The sequence below is a fragment of the Aythya fuligula genome, chromosome 15 (assembly GCF_009819795.1).
Source record: "Aythya fuligula isolate bAytFul2 chromosome 15, bAytFul2.pri, whole genome shotgun sequence".
Classification (NCBI taxonomy): domain Eukaryota; kingdom Metazoa; phylum Chordata; class Aves; order Anseriformes; family Anatidae; genus Aythya; species Aythya fuligula.
In genome coordinates this window covers 11456445-11480259 of record NC_045573.1, presented here as the reverse complement: position 1 = coordinate 11480259, position 23815 = coordinate 11456445, and the positions used below count along the sequence as shown (strand labels likewise).

Sequence of the window (23815 nt, the reverse complement as noted above, 5' to 3'; positions counted from 1 at the left end):
TGAATTCAAAAGCTGGTGTGTGTCCGCAAAGTGTAAGTATGCCTACTTCCATGGTAGAGCCGGCATTCAAAATGCCATGGAAATACATGGGGGGGAAAAAGCTGGGGGGGGTCTTCTGTGGGGCTTTTTGTTTGTAACTGAGGGGCATCTGGGACAGTTTTTGGAGTTCTTCAGCAGATGAGATGGAATTGAATTCCCATCCATGGAGGGAAAAGTCTGGACTCTGATGTCTGTGGGGTTTGTTTTGTTTGTATTTTCTCTCTCAAATAGAAGCTGAAAGTGTGTGCATTTCTTTCAGTCAGTCTCTTGGTTTCTATAGTGGGAAGGATTGAAGAAAGCCTTCAGTGCTGTTAGTGTTTCAGAAGGCCTGTTTTCCCAACTTTTTTTTCCTAACTTTGTGCCTCTCAATGTTTTTTTTTCTAAAATTGTTGCTTTATCAAAAGCTATCATTGTTGCTATAGTTAGGTCACAAATTTGTAGCACACATTACATGTCTAATTACTTGGGGGGGTTGAATGTGAAATATTACTTTTACCAGAGCCTCAGTTAGCAGAGTGCAGTTCCTCCATAGTGAAGGATATGCTGTGTGTGTCATGTGCTGTGGAACATGTTATTACTTGGAGTGGCAGCTAAAATGAGGACTGGAATACAGATCTTTATTCAGTTCTGTTTTATTAAAACTGCTTTTCCCTATAGTTTCCATTTCCTGTCTAAAATAGAAATGACTCTTCCATACATCTGTGTGGTGAGAGTGGTCACGTGGTCATGTAGGTTAATGAGTACCTAAATATCATTATCTAAATCATTTACCAAAGCCTGCAGCAGACTCATCCCCTTTCTGAGTTTCCAGATTGTTTCAGATTCTGTTCGTACAGAAGCCTATCGGGGCTCTTCATCTCTCTCACTTGGGTTTTAGGCTAAATTCTTTGGCCTTCAGGGGATTCATTTAGCAACTATTCAGAATAAAAATTCCTACCAACAGAACTTCAATATTACCTTTGTGTCCAAGGACACAGTATTTGTGCTGATCCTGAATTCAAGATCTCTGTTCTGGATGGAGCCAAATATTTTGACCTAAAATGGGATTGGTGGGAAGGAAAGAAGTAGAGGAATTAATCTTTTTTTCCTTGTAGACAGTTCCAAGTACACTGTTTAACCTTATATTGGAGCCTGTACTTTATGTATATTGTGGTAATTATGGGCTTATCTGCCTAAAATTTACAGCTCTTTTTTGGACTGTATGTATTAGTCGCTGTTGTGGTTTCTGTCCTGTAGAATAAAAGACTGAGTTTTGCACTTGGCATCTCAGGTGTCATTCAGTCCTTTGGCACACAAATACATACCATATAACTGTATGCATGTTCTGTTGATTCTTGGGATGATAATTTTGATTGTCCTTATAGATTTTCAATTTTCTATTATCCTTTCTTTTTATAGCCCTTTTAGGGTCTCCAGCTGGTGGAATGCAGAATTCCATTGGTTCTGTTGGAACAGGCCAGCAGAATAATCCATCGCTAAGTAATCCTAATCCGATTGACCCCAGCTCCATGCAACGAGCCTACGCTGCTCTTGGACTCCCATATGGCAACCAGCCCCAAACACAGTTGCAGCCCCAGGTACAAGGCCAACAAGCGGCACAGCCTCAGGCTCACCAGCAAATGAGGACCATTAATGCTTTGGGTAAGTGCAAAAAATACCAAGAAAGTAAGGTGTTTAAATAAACCAAACTATGAAACTTAGGACAAACAATATTAGACTAGTGGCTTTCTGTTCGTGTTGATTAATAACTTAAAATGATACTGTATATACACTATTGTTCATTTACATCTGAATATTAGAAAGCTTTGTATATATTTCTTCTGCCAAATGGTGGTAGTTTTAGTTCCTTCTAAAATACAGTCCATAACTTCTCACTTTCTAAGGTGATTAAATAGAATTCCGTCAGGATTTTGGTTTGTTTAACAAGTACTCCACATGTTCTGGCAGACTATTCTGTCTCAAATGCTAGCTTATTTCAGGAACCTAATTGTTGTTGTCTTTTTACCTTATAGAACTAGTAGCAAGAGTTCATGAACTTTAAATTTTCATAGATTCATTTTTTCTAGGAAAAAATGTTTATACTGAGATTAGTTTATGAAGTAGCTATGTATATATGCACCATAGTAGATACTATTACAATTGTGCATATCTGATACAAGGTTTCTTTTCTTAACGAACTATGTCCGTAAAGTGTAGTTTTGTGTTTTTATTGTCAAAATTGTGAACTGGGTACCAATGATGTTTAATTTTATCCCAAAGGAGCCAACCAGATGAACCTTCCCACAGGAGGAATAACAACAGACCAGCAAGCTAGTCTAATTTCTGAAACTGCTCTTCCAACATCCCTTGGGACAAATAAGTAATGCACACATTTTCATTCTTGCTCATTTAAACATCTATTTACATGCTTTATGAATGTAAATAAAGAGAATACTTGAAAAACTAATTGTATTGCTGCTTGAAATGATCAGTCACATCTTTAGCTACGCTCTTCTTTACTGTTTCAATTCTACAGCTACCACTTTGTCCCCCAAGAGATTTCCGGAATATCTAGTAGTTTTAAAGGAATTCCCAAAGGAACAGTATTTTGTATTTTTAAATGCACAAATACCTTAACAGTTGTGATTCTTTATCTTGTCTCCTGAGCTTTGCTGCTATATGCTCTGTAAGTTGTTGATATCAGAATTTCACTTACAGAACGTTTGATGCAATACCTAGAATTGACGAAAACAATATCTTAGAAACTACTTCAGGCATCAAACATACCACCAAACTTTGCATTATTGTACTCTTAACAGTCCATTTTCTTTTTTGCTTTAGCCCACTAATGAATGATGGCACAAATACTGGCAATGTTGGAAACCTCAGCTCAATGCCAACGGCTGCACCTCCTTCTAGTACCGGGGTAAGGAAAGCATGGCATGAACATGTCACTCAGGACCTGCGCAATCATTTAGTGCATAAACTGTAAGTATTCACCAAGACCACATTTTTTCCTGAATATTTTTAAAGAATTTAAATATTGTAGTTCTATTATCAGGCTGAAAAATTGTTGAGGAGGAGGTTATCGGTAGTGGTTCTCTTGACGCTGTTCCACTGAGAACGAGCCACTGTCTTTAACCCTCTTCTTCAGTTCATTCCTCTTGTTCATTAAGGGGTGAGGTAGGCAGTTCATATGGCTAGTAAACTTGTTCTGCTGTGCTAAACAGAAGTATTTAGATTCTTGACAGTCAAACTTCACACTCTCTCACCACTAAATTTGCTTTAATCTTGTGGGGAGTAGTAGAATATAGATTTTCTTAAACAATTTTGATAAACGTTTACATTTCTGTGCAAGGGAATATGCAGAGTAAAGATTATAAAGCTGCATAGTGTTATTAATTTTTCTCTGAATAATTTTTTTGTTTATTCTCTCTCATCTACGTTAGTGTCCAAGCCATCTTCCCCACTCCTGATCCAGCAGCACTGAAGGATCGCCGCATGGAGAACTTGGTGGCTTATGCGAGGAAAGTCGAAGGAGATATGTATGAATCTGCCAACAGTAGGGTATGTTGATTCAGCCTGCGTATTCAGCATATGTTCAAGAGCTTGTAGTATCACAAGTCTTATAAGCATAATGAAAACCAACCACAGAGAATAATTTCACTGTTCTATTGATGAAGAAAGTCATGCTATCTTCTGTAACAGCATTTGTGTAGTTCCATACTGTCTGGTTAACATCACTTTGAACTAATTTGTCTCCTTCAGGTCTGTGAAAACAAGACAACATAGTCCTAGCCCTGTTTGCATTCCCTCCTGAAAGTCTGATTGACATGCATTAGACTTTAGAGTTCTTGATGTTTCCCTTACTGACTTTCTCCTTTATGGAAGTCTGCGTAGGTGGTTGTTTTAATGCCTCTTTACCATTGGAGGTTTCGTCTAGGACTCAGTCCTGTTAAACTGCTTACCTCTTACCTGCAGTGTTGGAATAATTTCTCTGCTACTCAGCAGCACTGAGAGTGATTTGGCTAAGACAAATAGCAGTTTCAAGTCTCAACAGAATAAGAAATCAGTTTGCCTGTGTTTATCCTGTGCATGGGAAACAAGACAGAATTACCTGTTCATGAATTCTTTGTCTACAGTGAGGTGTCAGCTCAAATCTCTGTTACTCAGAGAACAAAACCCTGTTGATTGACACAGAGCATACTATTTCTTTATGTCACTGTGGTGCTTCCACCTTAAAGGAACCACTCCCTGGAAGTTTTCATCGGGGTAAGGCTGTGTTAGTAGTACCAGTACTGATAGCTAAGGAGATCTTACCTGATCCTAGAAATTCTGTGATTCTGTGATCAGAAGCTTGAGGTCCTTTCTTTAGATACGGGTTACCTGAAGAGAGCAATCAGCGGTGTTACAGGTGATACTTCTCTCAGATTAGCTCCCAGAAGAGCTGAAGATAGAAGCAAGTTTTGTTTCCTATAGGCAGTGCCTATACTTGTAATGCTGCTGCTGCGTCAGCATCGGTCAGTGGCAATATCGTGTCCTCCTTGTGGCTACCCAGTGGTTGTTTAGCAAGGAAGATTTCGAGTGTGATCAAAAGTGATCACCCTTGAGCACCCCAGTAGGTTTACGGAACAACTTCAGAGATCATTTCATAGATGTACATAAACATCTCCATATGTTGTCAGTATGAATGAGAGTAGTAGACTTCTGGTTATAAAATTAGATACTTTCTGACCTCTATGCCAGACAAATACTCAGAAGCATCTTCTCTTCACCACTGAAAACAGCTGTCAGAGCCTCGTTGCCAGAGATCTCCATTATAAGAATTCATCTAATTTATTTGGCTCCGAAGCAGCAAATTTGGAAGAAGGGAGTAGTTAAGACATTCTAAATGATTCCATGTGGAATTGCATCCTTTTTGAGAAGCATCACTTCTACTTTGACATTGAAAAACAGATTAGTATGAGGTGTCAAACTGCTTATTAATATGCTCTCCTTGTAAATACAGTATTTTTTCAGGAATCTTTGCAATGTGGAAGTAGCACAATCTTAAATTTATTAACAGGAACTTGTAAGTGAAGTTTCTGGAGCAGGAAAAGAGGTGGGGCTCTAGCACCTTGAAGCTGGTCAGTAGAAAGTGTCTACAGTGGAAAGCGCCTGTATTGATGGATTTTTGAGATGTTTGGAGGAGGGAGGTGACCTAGAAACAAAGCTCTGTATTATAACACTGGGTTTTCTTAACAAGACTCGTGAGGGATACCCATCTCACCCTGGTTTTCTGAAGTGAACCAGATTGTGCTGTAACAACAAATTTTAGTCCAGTTTGAAGATGAAATGACTGTGGGACAAGTATCACTCAACCTTTGCTCCATGTAACACTGGGTTTAAGAGCACTGGTGACCCCACAAAATAAATGTTGTCTTGGGGTTTTGTATTTTTTTGTTGTTGTGAGTTGTTGGTGTTTTTTTTTTTTTTTTTTTGTCTTTAGCAGGTGCCTAATCTCACACACTTTGCAGATGTGTCCAGCAATTGCTGGCAAGCAAAATTGTCTCCCTTGCTGTGCACTGTGACTGCCTTATTTGATCTGTTGTCAATGTGTATTGAGTAAAATGGATTTCTTGTCTTGCACAGATGTAGTGTTTAGTTGTCTGTGCCTGTGGACTATTTTTCACTGATTCCTTCCATTTCTCTGGGGTTTTGTTTGTTTTTGTTTATTGCCTGCAATGACTGTTGGTAGTCAGACTCTTTAGGAAAAGTGGCTTCTGTCATTATTTAAAAATTGATCTGTCCTTAACACCTGTCTCCTGAAGTTCACATAGAATGACTGTATTTCTAGGGATATCTTTTCTTTTGTCTCTGGATTAGTTGAAATGCTTTTATGAAAACATCATTTAAAAATCATTAACGCTTAGAAACTAAATCATAGCTTCCTGTTGTTTTTTGTCCAAGCAACAGATAAGCTGCAGTCTTCTGCTTTGTCTGCTAATCTACGCAGCGTAGATGGGGTGAATAGTCATAAAGCCAAGTCTCATGTGTTTTCTGGAAGCTTGGTTTTGCTTATCTGCATTGAAGCAGTGATGAGACTGTCTCAATTTTACAGAATTTTGAAAAGAAATAGCTCTTGTTGAAATAGACAGGTGCATATTAAAAAAAAAAAAAAAGTAGAATGCATGAGTTTGGTCATTGCTTTCTTATGCTTGATGTTGAGTGTTATCCTTCTTTTGTAGGATGAATACTATCACTTATTAGCGGAGAAAATCTATAAGATACAAAAGGAGCTGGAAGAGAAGCGGAGGTCTCGTCTACATAAACAAGGGATCTTGGGAAATCAGCCAGCCTTACAGACGCCGGGACCTCAGCCCCCTGGCATCCCGCAGGTTGCTGCTGCCATGGGCCAGGCACAGCCCGTGAGGCCTCCCAGTAAGTGTTTCTGCGTGGGGGTGAGAGCAGCCAGGGAAAACAGAAAGAGGGACAACAGCTTTTTTTTGCTTTTTATTTTTATTTTTTTCCTTTGGCTATAGCCCCACACGATTTGTGTCCTTGTGTGCTTAGGCTAATCTCAAGTTCATACGTTAAACTTTCTTTATCCATTCTTGTTTTTGTTGCAGATGGGCCTATGTCCATGCCAACCGTGCCTATAAGTCGTATGCAGGTTTCTCAAGGTATCTATGTCTTCCTCTCTAAATTGTGGGTACGATATAAATCAGTAGGGTTAAAACCTGATTGTCTGCTTTTTCTCTTGGAGTTGTGGGGGGGTAACTACTGGGTCTCCCTTTTTTTCAGCATCATTCTTTGTTGTTGCTTTGTGATGGGAGCTGTCTCAGTGCCTGTCTACATGTACATACTAGACACTTTGCTAGCACCTGGGAAGTAGTTCAGTCGTTTCAAAAAGAGGATGAATACTGTGGATAATTTGTCCTTTAAATATGTTAATTGTGGGGGGGAGGGGGTACTAGCATGTTTTTATCAGGTAATTATCCCAGTATATACCTGTAGCTGCAAATTTAGCACATTAATCCTGCACATCCTAAAATCTTTAACTAATGATAGATACCCTCTTGGTTTCTCATGCAAAGTGCATTAAAAAGGCATTCTAGCTTGTTGATAGCACTGCTGGTTTGCCATCCTGGATTTAGGATGCTGTGGGCTACACTAAGATGCTTCAGCTTCCCCCAAGAGAGTATCCACAATTATTTTATTTCAATAAATGATCCTTTGGTGTTATGTTATATATAAATAGCATCTTGTCTGTACAGATCATCTGCTCTCTTCATCTTCTGCATTTTGGGTTGTTGTTTTTTTTTGACACCAAAAGTTGTATTCCCCTTAACTGACATTCTTCTCCAAATTTTGCATTCTGATTTCTCTCTTAAGCCAAGTAATTTGAGCAACATTAAAGGAACATTGACACGTTCCTTCAACATTAAACATGTTGGGTGGTTACATTTTAGTCGTAATAAATGTGAATGTTAGAGTATACGTAGATAAGTTCTGATGACTTGTTCCTAATGAGTTGTTTTGGGGGTGCATTTGCAGGAATGAATCAGTTTAACCCCATGTCCATAGGGAATGTACAGATGCCACAAGCACCCATGGGACCCCGTGCAGCTTCTCCAATGAACCATCCTGTACAAATGAACAACATGGGCGCTGTTCCTGCGGTTCGTACTTCTTGCTATCAAGTTCTTCTCAAAATTGGTTGATTACATTTAGTGGTGTTAAAGCTGTTCTGAAAAGGCCATGTCATAGAATAGTGCTGTAAATTGTAGGATAATTTCAGAGAAATGTACCGAGCCTGTCAGGATTCCTTTGAGGTATCTGTTTTCACTATTTATGTGTTTAAAAAAGAGTCTTTAGAGAGATAGATGCCGGAGTTGCAATATTCTCCAGCCGTCTATGTAAGAGCATAGTTTTTTCAGGAACCTGTGTCTGTACAGTATATATGCTTTCTTTATTCTTCCATGAAAACATGTTTTTATTCTTCAGAAAAGTGTCTTAGTATAGTTTGAATATTAGATGCATAAAAATAACTCCCCCACGAATACCATGGAAAAAAACCCTAATGTTATCTGCCTATGCCCACTTCCATTTGATTTACTGAAGCCAGTTTTGCCCTTTGTTTTTGTCCTGTCTTTGGGCTGATTACTTTGAGGGTATTTTCCTTTGCCTTGCTACATGATAATAAAAGTTAATAGCTTTAATTTGGGTGTTAATTTTCAGATGGCAATGTCTCCTTCCCGAATGCCTCAGCCACAGAACATGATGGGAGCTCATTCCAACAATATGATGGGTCAGGCTCCTACCCAGAACCAATTTCTGCCCCAGAATCAGTTTCCAGCACCCGGTGGGGCTATGAATGTGAACAATGTAGGCATGGGTCAGTCAACAGCCCAGGCAGGGGTGGCACAGGTAAGATATGTTTTCTAATACTTAGGTTAAATACTATTAATTATTTTGGTCTGATTTATTTTGTAGGTGTATCTTTATATGCATTGCTTATTGTAGTCACTCCTAACTGTAAGGAATCCTGAGTTATACCTTCTTTCTCTGAACTCTGAATAGGTTTCTAAAAACATACCTACATAAACTAACTTGGGGGTCGATGCCCTGTAATTTCTGGTGTAAATTCTAAGAAATGCATGCTGATGAGATTTTTAGGGAGATCAAAAGTTAGTTTATGGGGCATTTATGAGCATATGCTTTTGCTTTTGTGTGGACCTTATTAGCCAACTTTAAATCAAGAATTACAATAATGTGGTTGGTGAAAATATTTCTAAATTTGTAACCCCACTTCTGAGCAGAAAATGTTTTCTAACAGGTAGGCTTTTTTGTTGCAGTAGTGGTCAGTGAAGTAACAGGTATTTATGATGACAAGGTATATGCATTTCTGCAGGGAGATGCTCGTTTTTTTATTTGTGTTTTTTTTAGCTCACTGTTCAAGTAAAGTAGGTTAGCTGGGGCCTCCGCAGTTCTCTAGTACAGCCCAATCTTCAAATGAGAGACAACTTAGCCCTCCTAATCTGATCTATGTCAAGTCAAGGTTTGTAGATACTCCATCCTGAAAATAATCAATTTCTTACACGCTGGTTTGGTCATTTTACCACCTTTGTAATAGAAAAAAAATCTTAATGCATTTAATTACTTAAAACTGACTATATGCAGGCAATACAGAAGCAAGTTTTAAATTTGAATTCTCATCTGCAGGAAATTACTGGTTGTTAAGGATTTCTAAGAGTAAAATGTACATCTGAGGGTAGTGTTCTTTTTTTTATCACTAATTATTTGATGCAGTTCTTAGTAAAACTTTAGTAAAAGTCTGTGTATGTCCAATATACTTTATTGTTGCTGGTCTGAAAAAACAGATCCACCATTTCCTTCAGCATCTGGATTAGTCTAATTGGAATTTAAAAGATCAAAGCAAAAAAAAAAACCACCTTAAGTCTTGCACTGTGCAACAGAGCAGGCATTAAAAATGTTGAGCTGTTTTCCAGAGCAGGGCTGCTTGAGAGTCCTGGCCTAAAATGTGTATTTGCTTGAAACCATTTTGTATGCAAAGTCTGAACTTTGCCCAGCTGATGGTATGATTTAGAGTTTGCCTGCCTGCAGGTTTCTGTTTTACTCAGAGATCGCGAGGATTCCCTTTCTGTGCCAGTAGTATTCAAGTAAAACGATACGTGAGGCACATCTAGGTCTAGGAGCAAGGTCTTTGACTAAGAGCTGATAAAAATGATCAGAGAAGTCAGAGCATAGTTATCCGCAGTAGCAACGCTTGTTTTGAGGTGATTGCATATTAAGACTTGTTTTAAAGATGACTTGTGACTTAAAGGGTGGGTGTGATTCCCAGAGTCTGGGGAGTAACATGTCTCTAAGAGGTTCTCTCTCCCTCTAGCAGGGGCAGGTTCCCAGTGCTGCTCTTCCCAACTCCATGAACATGCTAGGACCACAGAGTGGTCAGCTATGTCCACCAGTGACCCAGCCACCTCTACATCAGACTACACCACCTGTGTCTACTGCTGCTGGGATGCCACCTATTCAGCACCAAACACCAACTGGAATGACTCCTCCTCAACCAGCAGCACCCACTCAGCCATCAACACCAGTCTCATCTTCAGGACAAACCCCTACACCGACCCCGGGTTCTGTTCCAAACGCAACACAGACACAAAGCACACCTACAGGGCAGACTGCAGCACAGGCTCAAGTTACCCCGCAGCCTCAGACCCCAGTTCAGCCCCAGTCTGTGCCAACCCCGCAGCCACCCCAGCAGCAGCCAACATCTGTGCAGGCACAGCCACCTGGCACTCCAGTAAGTACCAGAGAGTTGCATTTTTTTCTTGTGTAGTGGTGTTCCACATGAGTCCTCCCTATGTATAGCATCATGTTGTGAATGTATAGAGCCTGTACTTTATATGGTTGTCAATAATAGCTTCTACTTTAGAGCAAAGGGGGCATTATTTAGATGTGTAAAAATGTGCATTCAGATGTTCTTGGCATTGTTTGAAGGAGGGGGGCATAATGAATGACTTCAAACTGCTCAAAGTAAAAATGGCAGCAAAGTGTGGAAAGATGAGGAATAACAGGCCTAATATTATATTTGGCCTTGATCACAGTCAGTCTTTCCTGAACATGCAATTTGCATAGGTTTTTTTCTTTTAAGTTTTAGTCAGGAGGAATGCACATGTCAAGGAATGTACCATGTTTTACTGGGCAGGTGTTTTCTCTGTAAAAGAAGCCTCTTTGGGGCAGAATTCTTCCTTGGCTTCTCCTCTGTAATACAGAGTTACTGAATGTGTTCTATAGCAACTTGACTACAGTGAGCTCCTATATCCATGTTCTGCACTGTTTTAGAATATCATCTCATGTCTTTTTTGTGCTGTTCATTTTTTAGTAAAGGAAAATATTTCTATATATGCAGTGTCTTTCTTTTGTACTGTTTTTACAACAGCTATCCCAGGCAGCAGCTAGTATTGATAACAGGGTCCCCACCCCTGCCTCAGTTGCTAGTGCTGATACGAATTCCCAGCAACTAGGACCAGATGCACCAATGCTAGAAAGCAAATCAGAAGTTAAAACTGAAGAAACTGAGCCAGAGACTAGTGAGACACAAGTGGAAGCTAAGACTGAGGTAAATGAGATTCTATACAGCTTAACTGAAAGCAGTGATAGATATAAAAGCACTTAATAATGTGTCTGAATTGGTGAGCTAAGGGGCGAGAGGAGGGTAGTTACTGGAAAGTAACTGTCCTGAGGACAGCCATGGATGGAGAGTGCTTTGACGATCTCAAAAGCTAATATTTTGAATGACTGAAGTTTGAGTCATAGATGTAACAGTACATCTTGTTGCATCCTTTCTTAAGGTGGAGGAGGATTTACAAGGATCTTCACAAACAAAAGAAGAAACAGATGGAACAGAACTGAAACAAGAGCCAATGGAAATAGAAGAAAAGAAGCCTGAAATAAAAGTAGATGTTAAGGAGGAAGAGGAAAGTGGCACTAATGGAACCACTTCACAATCCACATCACCATCTCAGCCCCGCAAAAAAAGTACGTATATGAAAACTGAGTTTTTCTTGGGTACTTAATACAAGCCTTTTATTTTCCACACTCTCTCTTCTGCTTGGGAGGTGTGTTTATTTTTGAAAGTAGGATTCTTTTAATGTTACTTGAATCAAAGGTGACAAAAGTGGTCTTGATCCCACCAGTATTCTCACAGTTTCCTGGTTCTGCACAGAGGACCAAGGGTAGTAGGGCAGTGATTGCAGCATAGATTACATACGTAAATCTCTCCCTGCACATCTTGGCCAGTGCTCTTTCATGGGAGCTCAGTGTGGATACAGTGCTGTCAGTAACCAAGAAGTATTCATTACTTTGGTTTTCTCTAAGAGGCTGCATGCACAGCCTTAAAACTGAGTTTTAGCCTTTACTTCTCTGAGAATCAGGTGCTTGAGCTCTTTTTCTGAGTCTTGGATCTCCAAGACTAGACTGTTACTCTGGCCTTAAAATTTATAAAAGAAGTCCTGTGTAGTTTGCTGTGTACTATTTGTTTGAAACTTTTCTCCTCAGAAATAGTTAGGTCACTGGTCTCTTAAGTTAACCTACAGTGTTAGCACAGATTTGTATCTAAATGTGTCTATACAGTATATTTTTCCAAAAGAAAACTCAAAGGTATTACAGATCTTGAATGGACTAACAGAAGTGATCGCTGCATGCCTTTGATTAGTAAGAAATATGCGAGTAAGATTATTAAAGAAAACGGGCCAAAAGAAATCACTCCTTTTTGTGGTGCAGGCTTACTTGTAGTCCAACTCTGCAAGATAAGTTTTTTGGACTCAGGCCCCAAAACTTTATCTGTCTTGATATCTGTGTCCCTTAGCATCTGTTCTTTTGAGATGACCCTTTCTTTGTTTTGCTTTTGACCAAAGGTAAGCTTTCAACATGATATAAAGATCAAAAAAAAAGAATTAAAATTATGTTCCATTTCATTTTTAGCCTTTTCTTTTGAAGGAAACTACTTATAATTACATTAGAAGAACATGACAGGTGTATACTTTCCAGAATGTGATGAAGAATTCAAAGATTTAGTTTGTGCAACTTGAATCTTGATCTCTTGTATATGCCTTGGGTTGCATTTAATTACTAAACATAGGATTTTTATAATAAAACACAGTAAACCACGTTTTCCCATAGATTCTAATTTCAGTTTGTAGCACAGTGGGCCAGCCAAATGAGAGCGTGCTGCTGATCTAACTGGCAGAGTCTATTTCAAACAAAATGTAACATAGGGAGTGGAAAGCATATTAGTGTTTATAAACCAGTTATGTTCCCAGTGGAAAGAATCATTGCTGCTTGTTTAGAAGTGTGCTTGCAAGTAAATCCAGGGGTGAGGTTGAAAGACGAAGGCTCTTACAGCATTAGTCTGCGCAGAGCTATACTGCATCATTCCAGTGATTCCGTCTGGGTTACCCTCCATTTCCAGCACCTCATTTAGAAACACATTTCTTGTCTTAGAAATACTGTCACTAAGTAGCTGTGTAGTATAATACATGTGCAGCTTGAGCAGGTACAACTACATCCACAATTTTAAATGGAGTCATTTTCCCACCAAGTAGTTTATCCAACTTTAATAGAGCGTTTGTATGAAAATGCTAAATAAACCAAGAGGTATTCAAGAGCAAATACCATGAAGTGTGCTTAAGGGTTATAATATATCTTAAAACCACTTACGAGATTCATCTCATGTTTTTCATTGGTTTCATTCTTCATTGGTATTTGGTACTCCTGACTGCACGGGAGGGATGAGGTTTTCCTAAGGTGAACGACATGGGCTGCAGCTGCCAGAGAGAAGTCTCCCAGCTGGAAGTGGGCACGGTGTGTGCTGTAAGATCATTTAGCAAGCAGTAGACAGGCATCTTAATGTTTGAAAAGATTCACCTGGGCCTTAAAGGAGTGGTTTCAGGGGAAAAAGTGACTTCTGTTGTGGAGCTGGAATCTCATCTATTTGTACCCCACACATCCAGGTGTACTGAACATCATAGGCCTGGCTGTACTCACCAGTATTACTAGATTGTGACCTGACTGAAGAGGTGGGAAATGCTGTAAGGGCTAGACAACAGCAGGCTAATAATGCTGAACTACAGGTCTGCGCAGTTCACCTGCACCAGAATTCCAGGAGATTAGCTTTTCTGGAGAATTGCGGACACCTGTTTCAGTGAGCTCTTCTTCCTCTCCCTGTTTAAAGTTTCATCTTTGTAAATGGGGGCTTGATACTCAGAAATTTGGGGTTAAGATTTGGTTTCTGTGCATCTAATATAAGCAAAAAGGGAAGGTTTTTGTTTCCTTGCCTGTTACCTTGCAGTCTTAAAAGAAAAAGTGCACCTGTCTTCTCATTGTGGATGAGGCCACCTTACAGCTTGGTGGCTTTCAGATTTTTTTTTTTTTTCCTTCTTTATAAGACATAATAATGCAAAACCTGCAAGGGCCTGGTTTGAGGGAGTCTTTTCAGGTGTATTGTTCCTATAATTTTGAAGAAGTCTTCATCTTCCTTTCAGAATTTTCTCCTTAGTAATCATAAGCAGTGTTTCCTCTGAAGAAATAAAAATTTAAAAAAGGGGGAAAAAAAAGTAGCATTATATTCTCTTCTGGCAGATAATACATCATCATGATGCAGGCAGAGATCCCATCTTCTTACCACCCACGCATCCAAGACAAAATTGGGATAACTGGATGCCAGCTCCTTACAAAGATCATGCTACAGGGGGAGAACTGAGAGCATATAATTGTGGCAGGGGGGAAAACAGAAACTTTGCTGTAAAATCTGTGTACGGAGAGGTCCTCTGATCAAATGTTCTGTTATTAGTCATTTTCCTTAGAGGCAGAAAAGCTTTTTTGCTGCTAAAGATGAAGGCGTATCAACATTTGTAGGTGAAGTCATAAATCTAAATAACTGGATTTTGATTTTTTTTTTTCAAACCAGAATGAAAGTGGATTGTAAACTTTCTCAGCAATGATAATTATTTTTTAAGGAGCTTGGCAAAAGTTCTGTGGAAGCTCTACTCTTTGCTTTTAGATCTAGATTCTCGATTCTTTCTATTTTGAAAGATTCTCTAGCTTAGTGCTATATTGTGATATGGGTCAGTACAGGGAAACTTTTTAACAGCAACGTCAAGCAGGTGGCCAGAATAGACTATTAAAAGATGCTTTTTGACTGTTAAATCTTACTTTATAACCTGATAACCCAAAGAACTTAATCAAGTAACTGAACCAGAGTAAGACAGTTCCAGAAGCAATACAGAACACTTTTTCTTGTGAACAGAATTCTGTATTTCCTGCTGTTCTTGAATTCCATAATATAACTTTGTTTATACAATTTCGAGAGCAATGGTTATATTCTTTTCATGGGAAAGTGCCAGCATAATGGAAGAGAATTACCATTTTGTCAGGAGTGAGATAATGGCAACAGCTGCACTGATCATAAAGTTGCATTTGCTGTTGTAACAACAAAGGTGGGCCTCTGGCTCATCTTGTTTTTAATCTGCCTGGTTCGAGTTCAGTAGTTGTAGCGTAAGATCTTGATGTATCAGTAAGGCAAGCCCTTGCCGAAGCCCTTATGGCAGCTTATGAAGTCCTTTGCCATGATTTGGCTGACTTGGGGATGCTGTCTTACCTCTCGTGTGCATGAGCAGCAGTCCTTTCTCCAGTTACAGGCAATGCACTCAAACTCTTGCAGCTTCCCTCTGCTCTCCAAGTACTACTTTCATCCTGGCTAACAATTTCCAGGAGCTGCAGCATCCACAAATGCTTAAAACACCGAGAACATAATGTTTCAGAAATCGTTGAGTTGCATCAACTTGGTTTCTTGTCATGCTTTATTTTTTTTGGTGTAGTTTCTGTGAGCACAATTGAGGCAAAAGCTTCCGTCTTGGAAATATAACCCTAATGAAAAAAGAGGGGAAAAAAATATTAATATAATAGTCATAGATTTTTAACCAGAAATCATCCTCCCAAAAAACTCGTATCTTACCAAAGCACCATCTGAGTGACAAAAGCAACGATCAGCCTTAAAGGGGTCTCTGTAGCCCCATTGATTTAAGTGCTTTCATGAGAACTCCTAATTGTTCCATTTTATTGGTATTGTTCTCGTTTCAACCAGGTAGATAAATATTAGATGCCAACCTGCTCTTCTTAGTTGACTTTTTTTTCTGAATAATAAGCATTCTTCCCTATTTAAACGCTCTGTTCCTAAGGAAATAAATGTAATTACGCTGTTGAGAGGTTCAAAGAGCTCTCCAAGTTATCATTATTTTTCAGAAAATGCATTGCCTTTCTTGTCCTTGTCATCCACTATTGAAAGAAACATGGCTGTTGCCATGCCACTGTTGCCAAGTGGTTGTAATGATGCATATATATCTTGGAAGTATTAACACTTTCAAAATCAATTAAGGGTCCATCAGACCTGGATTGCTTGTATACTATGGCCAGAAAATTCCTGTGCCAGCTATCAAGACATCTGGTTACCTGCTGAAGAGCTGTCTCCTTGGCCCTGTCCACTAGGCTTCCTTTGCTAGAAAAATCTTGATGCAGGAATAGCAAAAGATGTCAGAAGGATAAATTTTGCATCCTCTTGAATATTGTATCGCTGAGGCTTGCAGTTGTTTTTATCCCCTTATGCTGAGAATATCGTCTAGTGTGATTTGAGTAAATGCAAAAGCTACTCAGTTTCTTGATTATAAGTTTTGCTTTTAATCACCTATGCAGATGGGAAAATCACTTATGAGATTTTTATGTTAACGTAGCTTATGTTTTGGGGTGGGGAGTCAAGTGGTTAGGATACCTGAAAGGAAACTTTCTAACCTTTCCAACTTCTCTTAACAGTTTTCAAACCTGAGGAGCTGCGCCAGGCTCTCATGCCTACCCTTGAAGCTTTGTACCGGCAGGACCCAGAGTCTCTACCTTTCAGACAGCCTGTGGATCCCCAGCTTTTAGGGATTCCGGTGAGTTGGCATTAAAACATATTAAATGTTCTAGTATTTTGTCTTTTCTCATATAAACGTTTTATCTTTTCTGTTCAACATAGTGTGATCAATTGACATCTTAAAAATAAAGGATTTTTGTGTGTGTGTTTGAAGGACTACTTTGACATTGTGAAGAATCCTATGGACCTTTCAACCATTAAACGTAAATTAGATACTGGGCAGTACCAAGAACCGTGGCAGTATGTGGATGATGTTTGGCTAATGTTTAACAACGCCTGGCTTTACAATCGCAAGACTTCCAGGGTCTATAAGTTTTGCACTAAACTTGCGGAGGTGTTTGAACAAGAAATTGATCCTGTTATGCAATCACTTGGCTACTGTTGTGGGCGCAAGGTAAGTATTCCAGGGCTTTGGATGGAGTTGCATTTTTCCAAAGGGCTTTGCTTGATGGATCAGATAAAACATATGCTTTGTGTACTTTTTTAAAAAATTGAAATAAGGAAATAAAAGTGCTAGTAAAAATTCAGCTTTTTATTGGGACACTAAGAACTAAAAAAAAAAAAAAAAGTGGATAGCATCCTGCTTGCTATTATTCTATTATTGTATCTTTCTCCCTTGGAGAATACCTTTTTTGATCATAAGCAATATTAAAATGTTTTGCTTCTTATGTCCATTGCAATAAAGTAGGTAACTAGAGGGGGGTCAGCTTTGTAGTTCATATAGTTACTGTAATTCCATTAAGAGAGCTTTACTAGTATATTTACAATAGCTTAGAAAAGTGTTATAATGTATTATGATGTTTTTAAGCGTCAGGTATGCCTGATAGATACTTGATTAATACAAGTTTACATTTTAAAGTATCTTTTCTCCCCATTGTTTTGCAGTATGAGTTTTCTCCACAGACCTTGTGCTGCTATGGCAAGCAGTTGTGTACTATTCCTCGTGATGCTGCCTACTACAGTTACCAGAATAGGTAAGTCCTTGACTTTTTTTTTCTTCCCTTACTCAGGAAGCAAAATCCTCTGAGTTCTCTACACTTGTGGAGGAGGACTATTAACCTTTTCTTTCCTTCATCTGCTAAGTCAGGAAAAAGTTTCTTGTTTATCCTTGCATGCTGTCCTTTTGCAGGTGACCCTTTAGCTTCCTGTACTGCAGGTTGATACACGCAGCACTTAAGTGCTTGCTATTAGCTAGGCTGCACCACTGAAGTAGAAGTTCTCTGTGTTTTCCATAAAATCAGTAGCAGGCCTTACTGGAGGGAGAAGGACAGAACTGCAAAAAGGCACTGAGAGATGTATGTTGCCTTGTTCTGGGAGAACTATAAAAACATGCAGTTTTATTTCCAAATTACTGACAGAATTTACAAAGCAAACAGTATGGTAATAAATTTTAAGACTCACGTTCTGTCTTCCCAGTTAGTATTTAATTATTTTTAAACTAGCTTTGACTTAGCATTGGAAACTTCACAGATTCCATGAAAAGCTAGGAAAATAATACTCTATATTAGATTTTTATTAATACTAGGATTTGATGTTAGTATTATTATTAAACAACTGTTAGTATTTTAGTATTTTCCATTTAATGCTTAAATCAACAGTTCCATAATGGATAACAAAGCAAGCTTTGTTCTTGGGTTTGGTCTCTTAGGTTTCTTTTTCCCTCCAAAAAAAAATTACAAAACATAAACAGGCTAAGAAACAAACTTCCTTTTCCCTGTTTAAAACAAAGTTATGAATTTCTTTTCAGAGGCCTGACAGTCTATCAGTCTTACAACTTCGAAGTGGCACAGCAGGCTGTCGTCTAACTGAGGTTGTAGAATGAATCTAGGCAGTCAGTGCTTGCATTTAGTATCTCTTAAAATGATCCCTACATCACAAAACACATTGAAAGGTGGTGCGAGATTGTTGTGTACCACATAGCCAAAGCAGTTCGGATATGGGAGATGAAAACATGTTGGGTCAGAGGTGGCTTTTGTGAGGCAGATAGTATTGTTATGGAGGAATGTAAATTCACAGGCTCTCATAAGAGATTTTATACAGCTGCTGTGAACTCTGGAAAAAAGAAAAAAAAAGTCAGCCTGAAGAGAAATAAATAAAATGCATTTAAATGGATAGTACTTCAGTAGCCACTGTGATCCTTAAATACCAATTCTGTGTGGTAGAATTTCAAATACTTTTTATATTATGCATCCAGATAGTGCTGTATGTGAAAAGAATAGCAACTTCAAAAATAATTGAAGAAGGGGTCGTTTTTCTTTGTTATACCTCTCCTGTTTAAGTTATTAGGAAGTCATTTGGGTTGCTCAGTGAAAGGTTGCTAGCACGAAGTACAGGGTTGGTGGGGCAGTGGGTTCCTCTGGACTTGGTGGCATGCTATTTCAATTTCCTACCTGTAAAGTTCAGTCTAAAAAGGTAGTTAGAAAAGGTGGAAAAGAGGCACTGGGAAAGGGAGGTAATCTGCCTCAGTGTCAATAGGCCAGTAACTGAACTGAAGTAGGCATAGATTTCTGTTCATCCAGGTACATTGAGAAAGGGTTGGGGGCTTTGGGATTATTTTTTTCTGATTTGGTTTTATTTTGCCTTTTTTTTTTTTTTTTTTTTTTGAGGTTTTTATATCAGGCCAATTAAATCAAGACTGATGAATGTTTTTTTGTAGTGTGTTTGTTTTAACAAGATATTTCTGAAGATCAGTCATCACATTTTTAAGTGTACATTTAGCTTATCAGATCAGAGACCCCTCATTCAACAGCTGTATTGCTCAAAAAGAGTCAAATTAACTATTTCCTATAACAACAATCTTCAGATCTTAATTTTCTCTTAAAGTATTAAATCAGTGGAAGAAAAAAACTGTGGCTCCAGCTGATCTTTACTTGGTCAAGTATTCTTGGCTGTTCTGTAATTGGGAGATGTCAACATTGGATTTACCTGAAGTCCAATGTATTTCATAAACAAATTACAACTAAGAGTGATTAGGCACCATTGAATAAATTAACTCGGGTACGGCAGTTCTGTGATTAAAAATTAATTATTTGGAATAGAACTATTTGGCTTCCATACATTACAGAGAAGCTTAGGTTAAAATAAGTGTTCAGAAAATATGCTTTTTGTGTCGGTGTCCATTTGAAAAAAAAAAAAAGTGATTGGTGTTCCACATCAGTACTAGCATCCAGTTACTAATTTAGAATTTCCTTCAAGTACATTTCAATTACAGTTGGAAATTCACGTGTTAATGTAGAAACTAAGTCTCTTCTGGACTTTGATATTGAACCATAATTTTACTCTTCTCTGATAAACAGGAATCAGTCACGTGAACAGTCTGCATTTGAAAAGCTTTTCATTTTTCATGTGTTGCAATAAGTACATCCCTCAGATTTTCTGACTGTTACAACTAAAGTATTGTATGTTTCCGAAAGTTTTTGTTGAATATTTGTAGTGGCATGCAAAAATCAATGAATTTCAAGCAGGTCTCCATTTCTGAGGGTGCATGTTCATAATAACTTAGTTATTATTTCACCTTGGTTATTTTATGGACAGATGTTCATGATCTTCAGGTGATTCATTTCCACTGTATTTCAATTTCCATTTCTTCATTTTAATATCATATATGAAGGCTTGACTCTTGCTAGCGTTAGGCTTCGGTTCTGCAGCACGTAAAGATCCCGTGCTCTGCTTCCATCTGCAGATTGCTGGGGAACCGAAGCGCTGGTCTCCTGCGAGACCGAGCTTCCCACAGCCGCAGCGTGAAGCAGGGGCGAGCAGTCGGGACCGGTGGAGCTAGTTAGATTTGTGTGGTGTGTCCTAAATCCAATATTGAAGGCAGCCTCGCTGCTCAGCTTCAGGGGAGCACTTTGAAAGCCCATAAATGATTCTGAAAATGGATCAGAATGAACTATTTCTGGGATTGCTGAAATGTAACAGTATTTATAGAAGCCTTGATCAGGGATTTTTTTCTTTACTTACACCCCCTTTTGTTTGGGTCCTCATGCGTTTCAGTCCTTCCCAATTTGACTCCTAAAATAAGCAACCTTGTTAATAAGGAAATAATCAGTGGGAATTAGTGTTCGTGGATTTGTTTCTTGTTTTTAAATTGAAGAAAATTTTAAAGAAGGGGATGATTTAAAAAGAAATGCGGACAATGTGTAAAAAATGATATAAACTCTCACCCTATTATGGCTCTAAAAAAAAAAAATACTAGAAGATACTGTATTGTTTCAGAGTATGGGCTGAGGAGCAAGTGAAGTCAGTGTAAATGAGATGTGAAGTGTCACTACACACTCCCAAAAAGCTCTTCTGTAATATTGCTCTGTAATAGTCGTGAAATATTTATCACTCCCAGTGATTACAAAATAATGGAATAAATCTTTTCTCCTGGCCTCATTCTGTTGCATTAGCAGCTCCAAAAGCCTTGGTTTTGCTTGAGAGGATGATGTGTTTAATCCTAGTTGAGCTGACCCAGAGAAGACAAGTCACTTGCAGTTTAACTTGCGGTAGGCTGGCAAGCAGGGAGCAGACATCTTAGCTCACATGGTTGCTATCAAAGTTGCAGCTGCCCTGCTGGTAAGATTATTACACGGATATGTCAGTATGGGCTATATTAAGTAGAATAAAATACACCTTTTTCCTCTTTGTGTCGCTGCACGCCCAATCCCACAGCAGAAGCAGCATTCAGTGTGCTGCTGCATTTAAGTGGTTCTTGGCTAGCGGAGTCGCTCTTGAAGCCTGAGCCAGCTGGCAGAGTTTGCAGAAGTTTTAAGGCTCTTGTAAATTATGCTATGGTAACACAGACCTGGCTCCAGTTTGGGGAAGATGCAGATCACTCATAGGAGCTTCTTTCCTCCATTCTTCAGGCATTGCTGAAGGACCCAGTCCCACTTGCTTGCATTGTGTTTTACAAGCATCTAAAAAATGTCTGGTGGTGACCTCATGGCCAGTGCGTGTCGCAGGAAGAAATCCTGACCCGTAAATTTCAATAGAGGCCTATAAATGGCTTCTGTTGTCTGACGGTCTTGGAGATCTGTCACCTGGCTTCCAGTAGTTTAAGTGTCTGAGTATGTGTTTTAAGGGGCAAGCTGCCATATTAATCTCCATCCCTTAAGTTGTTGGTTCATTGTGACACTGAGTCGTGTTTGATGCCTTTTATACTTACCATTCTTACAGTTCTAGCGTTTGAGTACTAAAACTGCATCTACTGTGCTGCCATTGCTGCTTATACTCTCTCACTCCTGATCCTCCATAAAGCTCCTTTATTTTGATGATCCTTTGTGGCCTTCCTGCATTTTACAGCTGTGGCCTCTCTTTGTTACCTTTGTTCATGTGTGAATTCATATCCTTTCCAAACATTTAGCCTCTTGTTGTTTTTTTTTAATGACCCTGACAACTTTGGTTCCAGTTCATCTGAAATAAAACAAAACAAACAAACAATGCCAAAAAAAAAATCTGTGTAACTTAGATTTTTTTTCAAATGCAGATTGTATTTTTGTAGAGTTTCGTTCCAATTTACTCAGCTCTGCTTGTTAAATTGCAATATTGGTTTTGCTGAGTATAACTTGGATTGGCAGTTGGTCTGGGGACCAGAAATTCTGTCTCGTATTCGATTTGTAAAGCTTAATTGCACATCTTTACCGTATTTGATAAATATATTGTATGTATGTACAATATTTAATGTTGTTCACATATATACATATATCGTATTTAAATAGATAAATGGCTGGAAACTCTGACCCATAATTGCATTTCTGTTAAATGTTTGTCTAGAGTATGGATTTGGTTTCATTTATATTAAATAATATAAGCTGAGCAATTGGTCACATTTAATCTTATAGTCAAATAACTTTTGATTTAATATTTTTATAGATTTTTTCAATACCAAGTGTTTCTGCTTTTATAATTTTTACTGACAACCAGTAAATGCTTTCAGCATATTTTCTAATTGCTTAAATCTGTAAAAGTGTGCTCTTAAAGCTCTTTGACAGGCTATTTTTTTAACCAAAGGAAACTTGATCAGTCTAGAGCCTGGAATCAAAGAGCATTTTTTCCTAAGTGATGCAAATCAAATCCAAATTCTTAAATTTGAAGTCTGTATCTACGTAGCGCTTGGTAGCTACTTCATTAATCCTCCCCAAATTTTGAATCTGACGCTCGACTATTTGTTAATAATGATGGCCGAAATGTATAAAATGAGACCGAATGCTAATCTGTGCTTTGCCTTGGCTTTCTGCTCTGTGTTGTCTTGGTGTTTGCGTCTTACCTCTTACGTCTGTGCTGTTTGTTCCCTTCCCTGTTCTCTAATCCTGCCCTTCCCTCCCCTCTGTTCCTTCTCATTGTCCACACTGACCCATCAATCAACCAACAACGCCCCCCCTTTCGTCGTGGTGATCTGCCCTGCTCTGGTTGGTGGCTCCGTGCTTGGGTGGCTGTATATTGTGCTGGACCAGTTCACCCAAATATGGCCTTCTTGCTGACAGGTATCACTTCTGTGAGAAGTGTTTCACTGAAATCCAGGGGGAGAATGTCACCCTGGGTGATGACCCTTCCCAGCCTCAAACGTAAGTCGGTTCCTTTCTCTTTCACATTTCGTTTTTAGGAGGGGGGGCAACGCGTAGTCCTGATACAAATGTGTGGTGTCGATGGGGAAATGCTGGCTTTCTTACTAAAGAGAGATTTTTGCAGTAACAAATAACAGTTGTTACTGCGCGAAGTCTGTGCGGCAGTGTCTGCTCACGCTGCTCAGTGAAATAACGTGGTCGGGAGGGGGGAGAAGGAAGCTGTGTCAATAAATGTCACTAATCCCTTATCTTTTCAAATGAAAGACTTCTGCTAATCCTGATGTCTCGCCTTTTGAAGCACAGCTTTTGTTTATGAAACCAATGGCTTGTCTTTAACCTGGCCAGAGAATAAGATGCCCTAAGATTTATGAGGAACACAAGCTGCTTTGGAAGGTGGCTGCTTTACTGACAATAGCTTCCCTTGTTCTTTGTGATTTAAAATTTATGTATATACTTGGCTATTTATTATTTTGCTTTTAATTTACCACAGAAAATGAAATTGGAAAAATATTTTCTGTAGCTTAAAATAAAACGAACTGAAGTACTTTCTCAGAATAGAAAATACTGATGTGCGTTCTTCAGATTTGGTTTGCTTATTTGCTGCAGTTCAGAATAGCATGATTATGTCTCAGCCTCTGATGTAAAGGTACTACTGAGTTTTCATGTTAACTCTTTGTCTCTAGAACCATCTCTAAAGATCAGTTTGAGAAGAAGAAAAATGACACACTAGATCCTGAGCCGTAAGTAACCATACCATTCTTTTTAAGATTGTCTCATGACT

The 23815-nt window shown here is 38.8% G+C and overlaps 1 protein-coding gene across 7 annotated transcripts in view; it reads left to right on the top strand.

Annotated features, from left to right (window-relative positions):
- Positions 1–23815, top strand: part of CREBBP (CREB binding protein) — a 94642-nt gene that overhangs the window by 50975 nt on the left and 19852 nt on the right. For 2 of the 7 annotated variants that reach the window (XM_032197346.1, XM_032197341.1), the window contains 16 exons: positions 1438–1680; positions 2299–2398; positions 2860–3006; positions 3468–3585; positions 6246–6438; positions 6627–6680; positions 7555–7679; positions 8239–8427; positions 9908–10324; positions 10964–11143; positions 11376–11562; positions 16390–16508; positions 16644–16883; positions 17375–17463; positions 22924–23034; positions 23718–23774. In XM_032197346.1, the coding sequence (XP_032053237.1) occupies positions 1438–1680; positions 2299–2398; positions 2860–3006; positions 3468–3585; positions 6246–6438; positions 6627–6680; positions 7555–7679; positions 8239–8427; positions 9908–10324; positions 10964–11143; positions 11376–11562; positions 16390–16508; positions 16644–16883; positions 17375–17463; positions 22924–23034; positions 23718–23774 (2569 nt within the window). The remainder of the gene's footprint in view (positions 1–1437; positions 1681–2298; positions 2399–2859; positions 3007–3467; positions 3586–6245; positions 6439–6626; positions 6681–7554; positions 7680–8238; positions 8428–9907; positions 10325–10963; positions 11144–11375; positions 11563–16389; positions 16509–16643; positions 16884–17374; positions 17464–22923; positions 23035–23717; positions 23775–23815) is intronic. The other 5 variants (XM_032197344.1, XM_032197345.1, XM_032197342.1 and 2 more) reach the window with 5 other exon arrangements.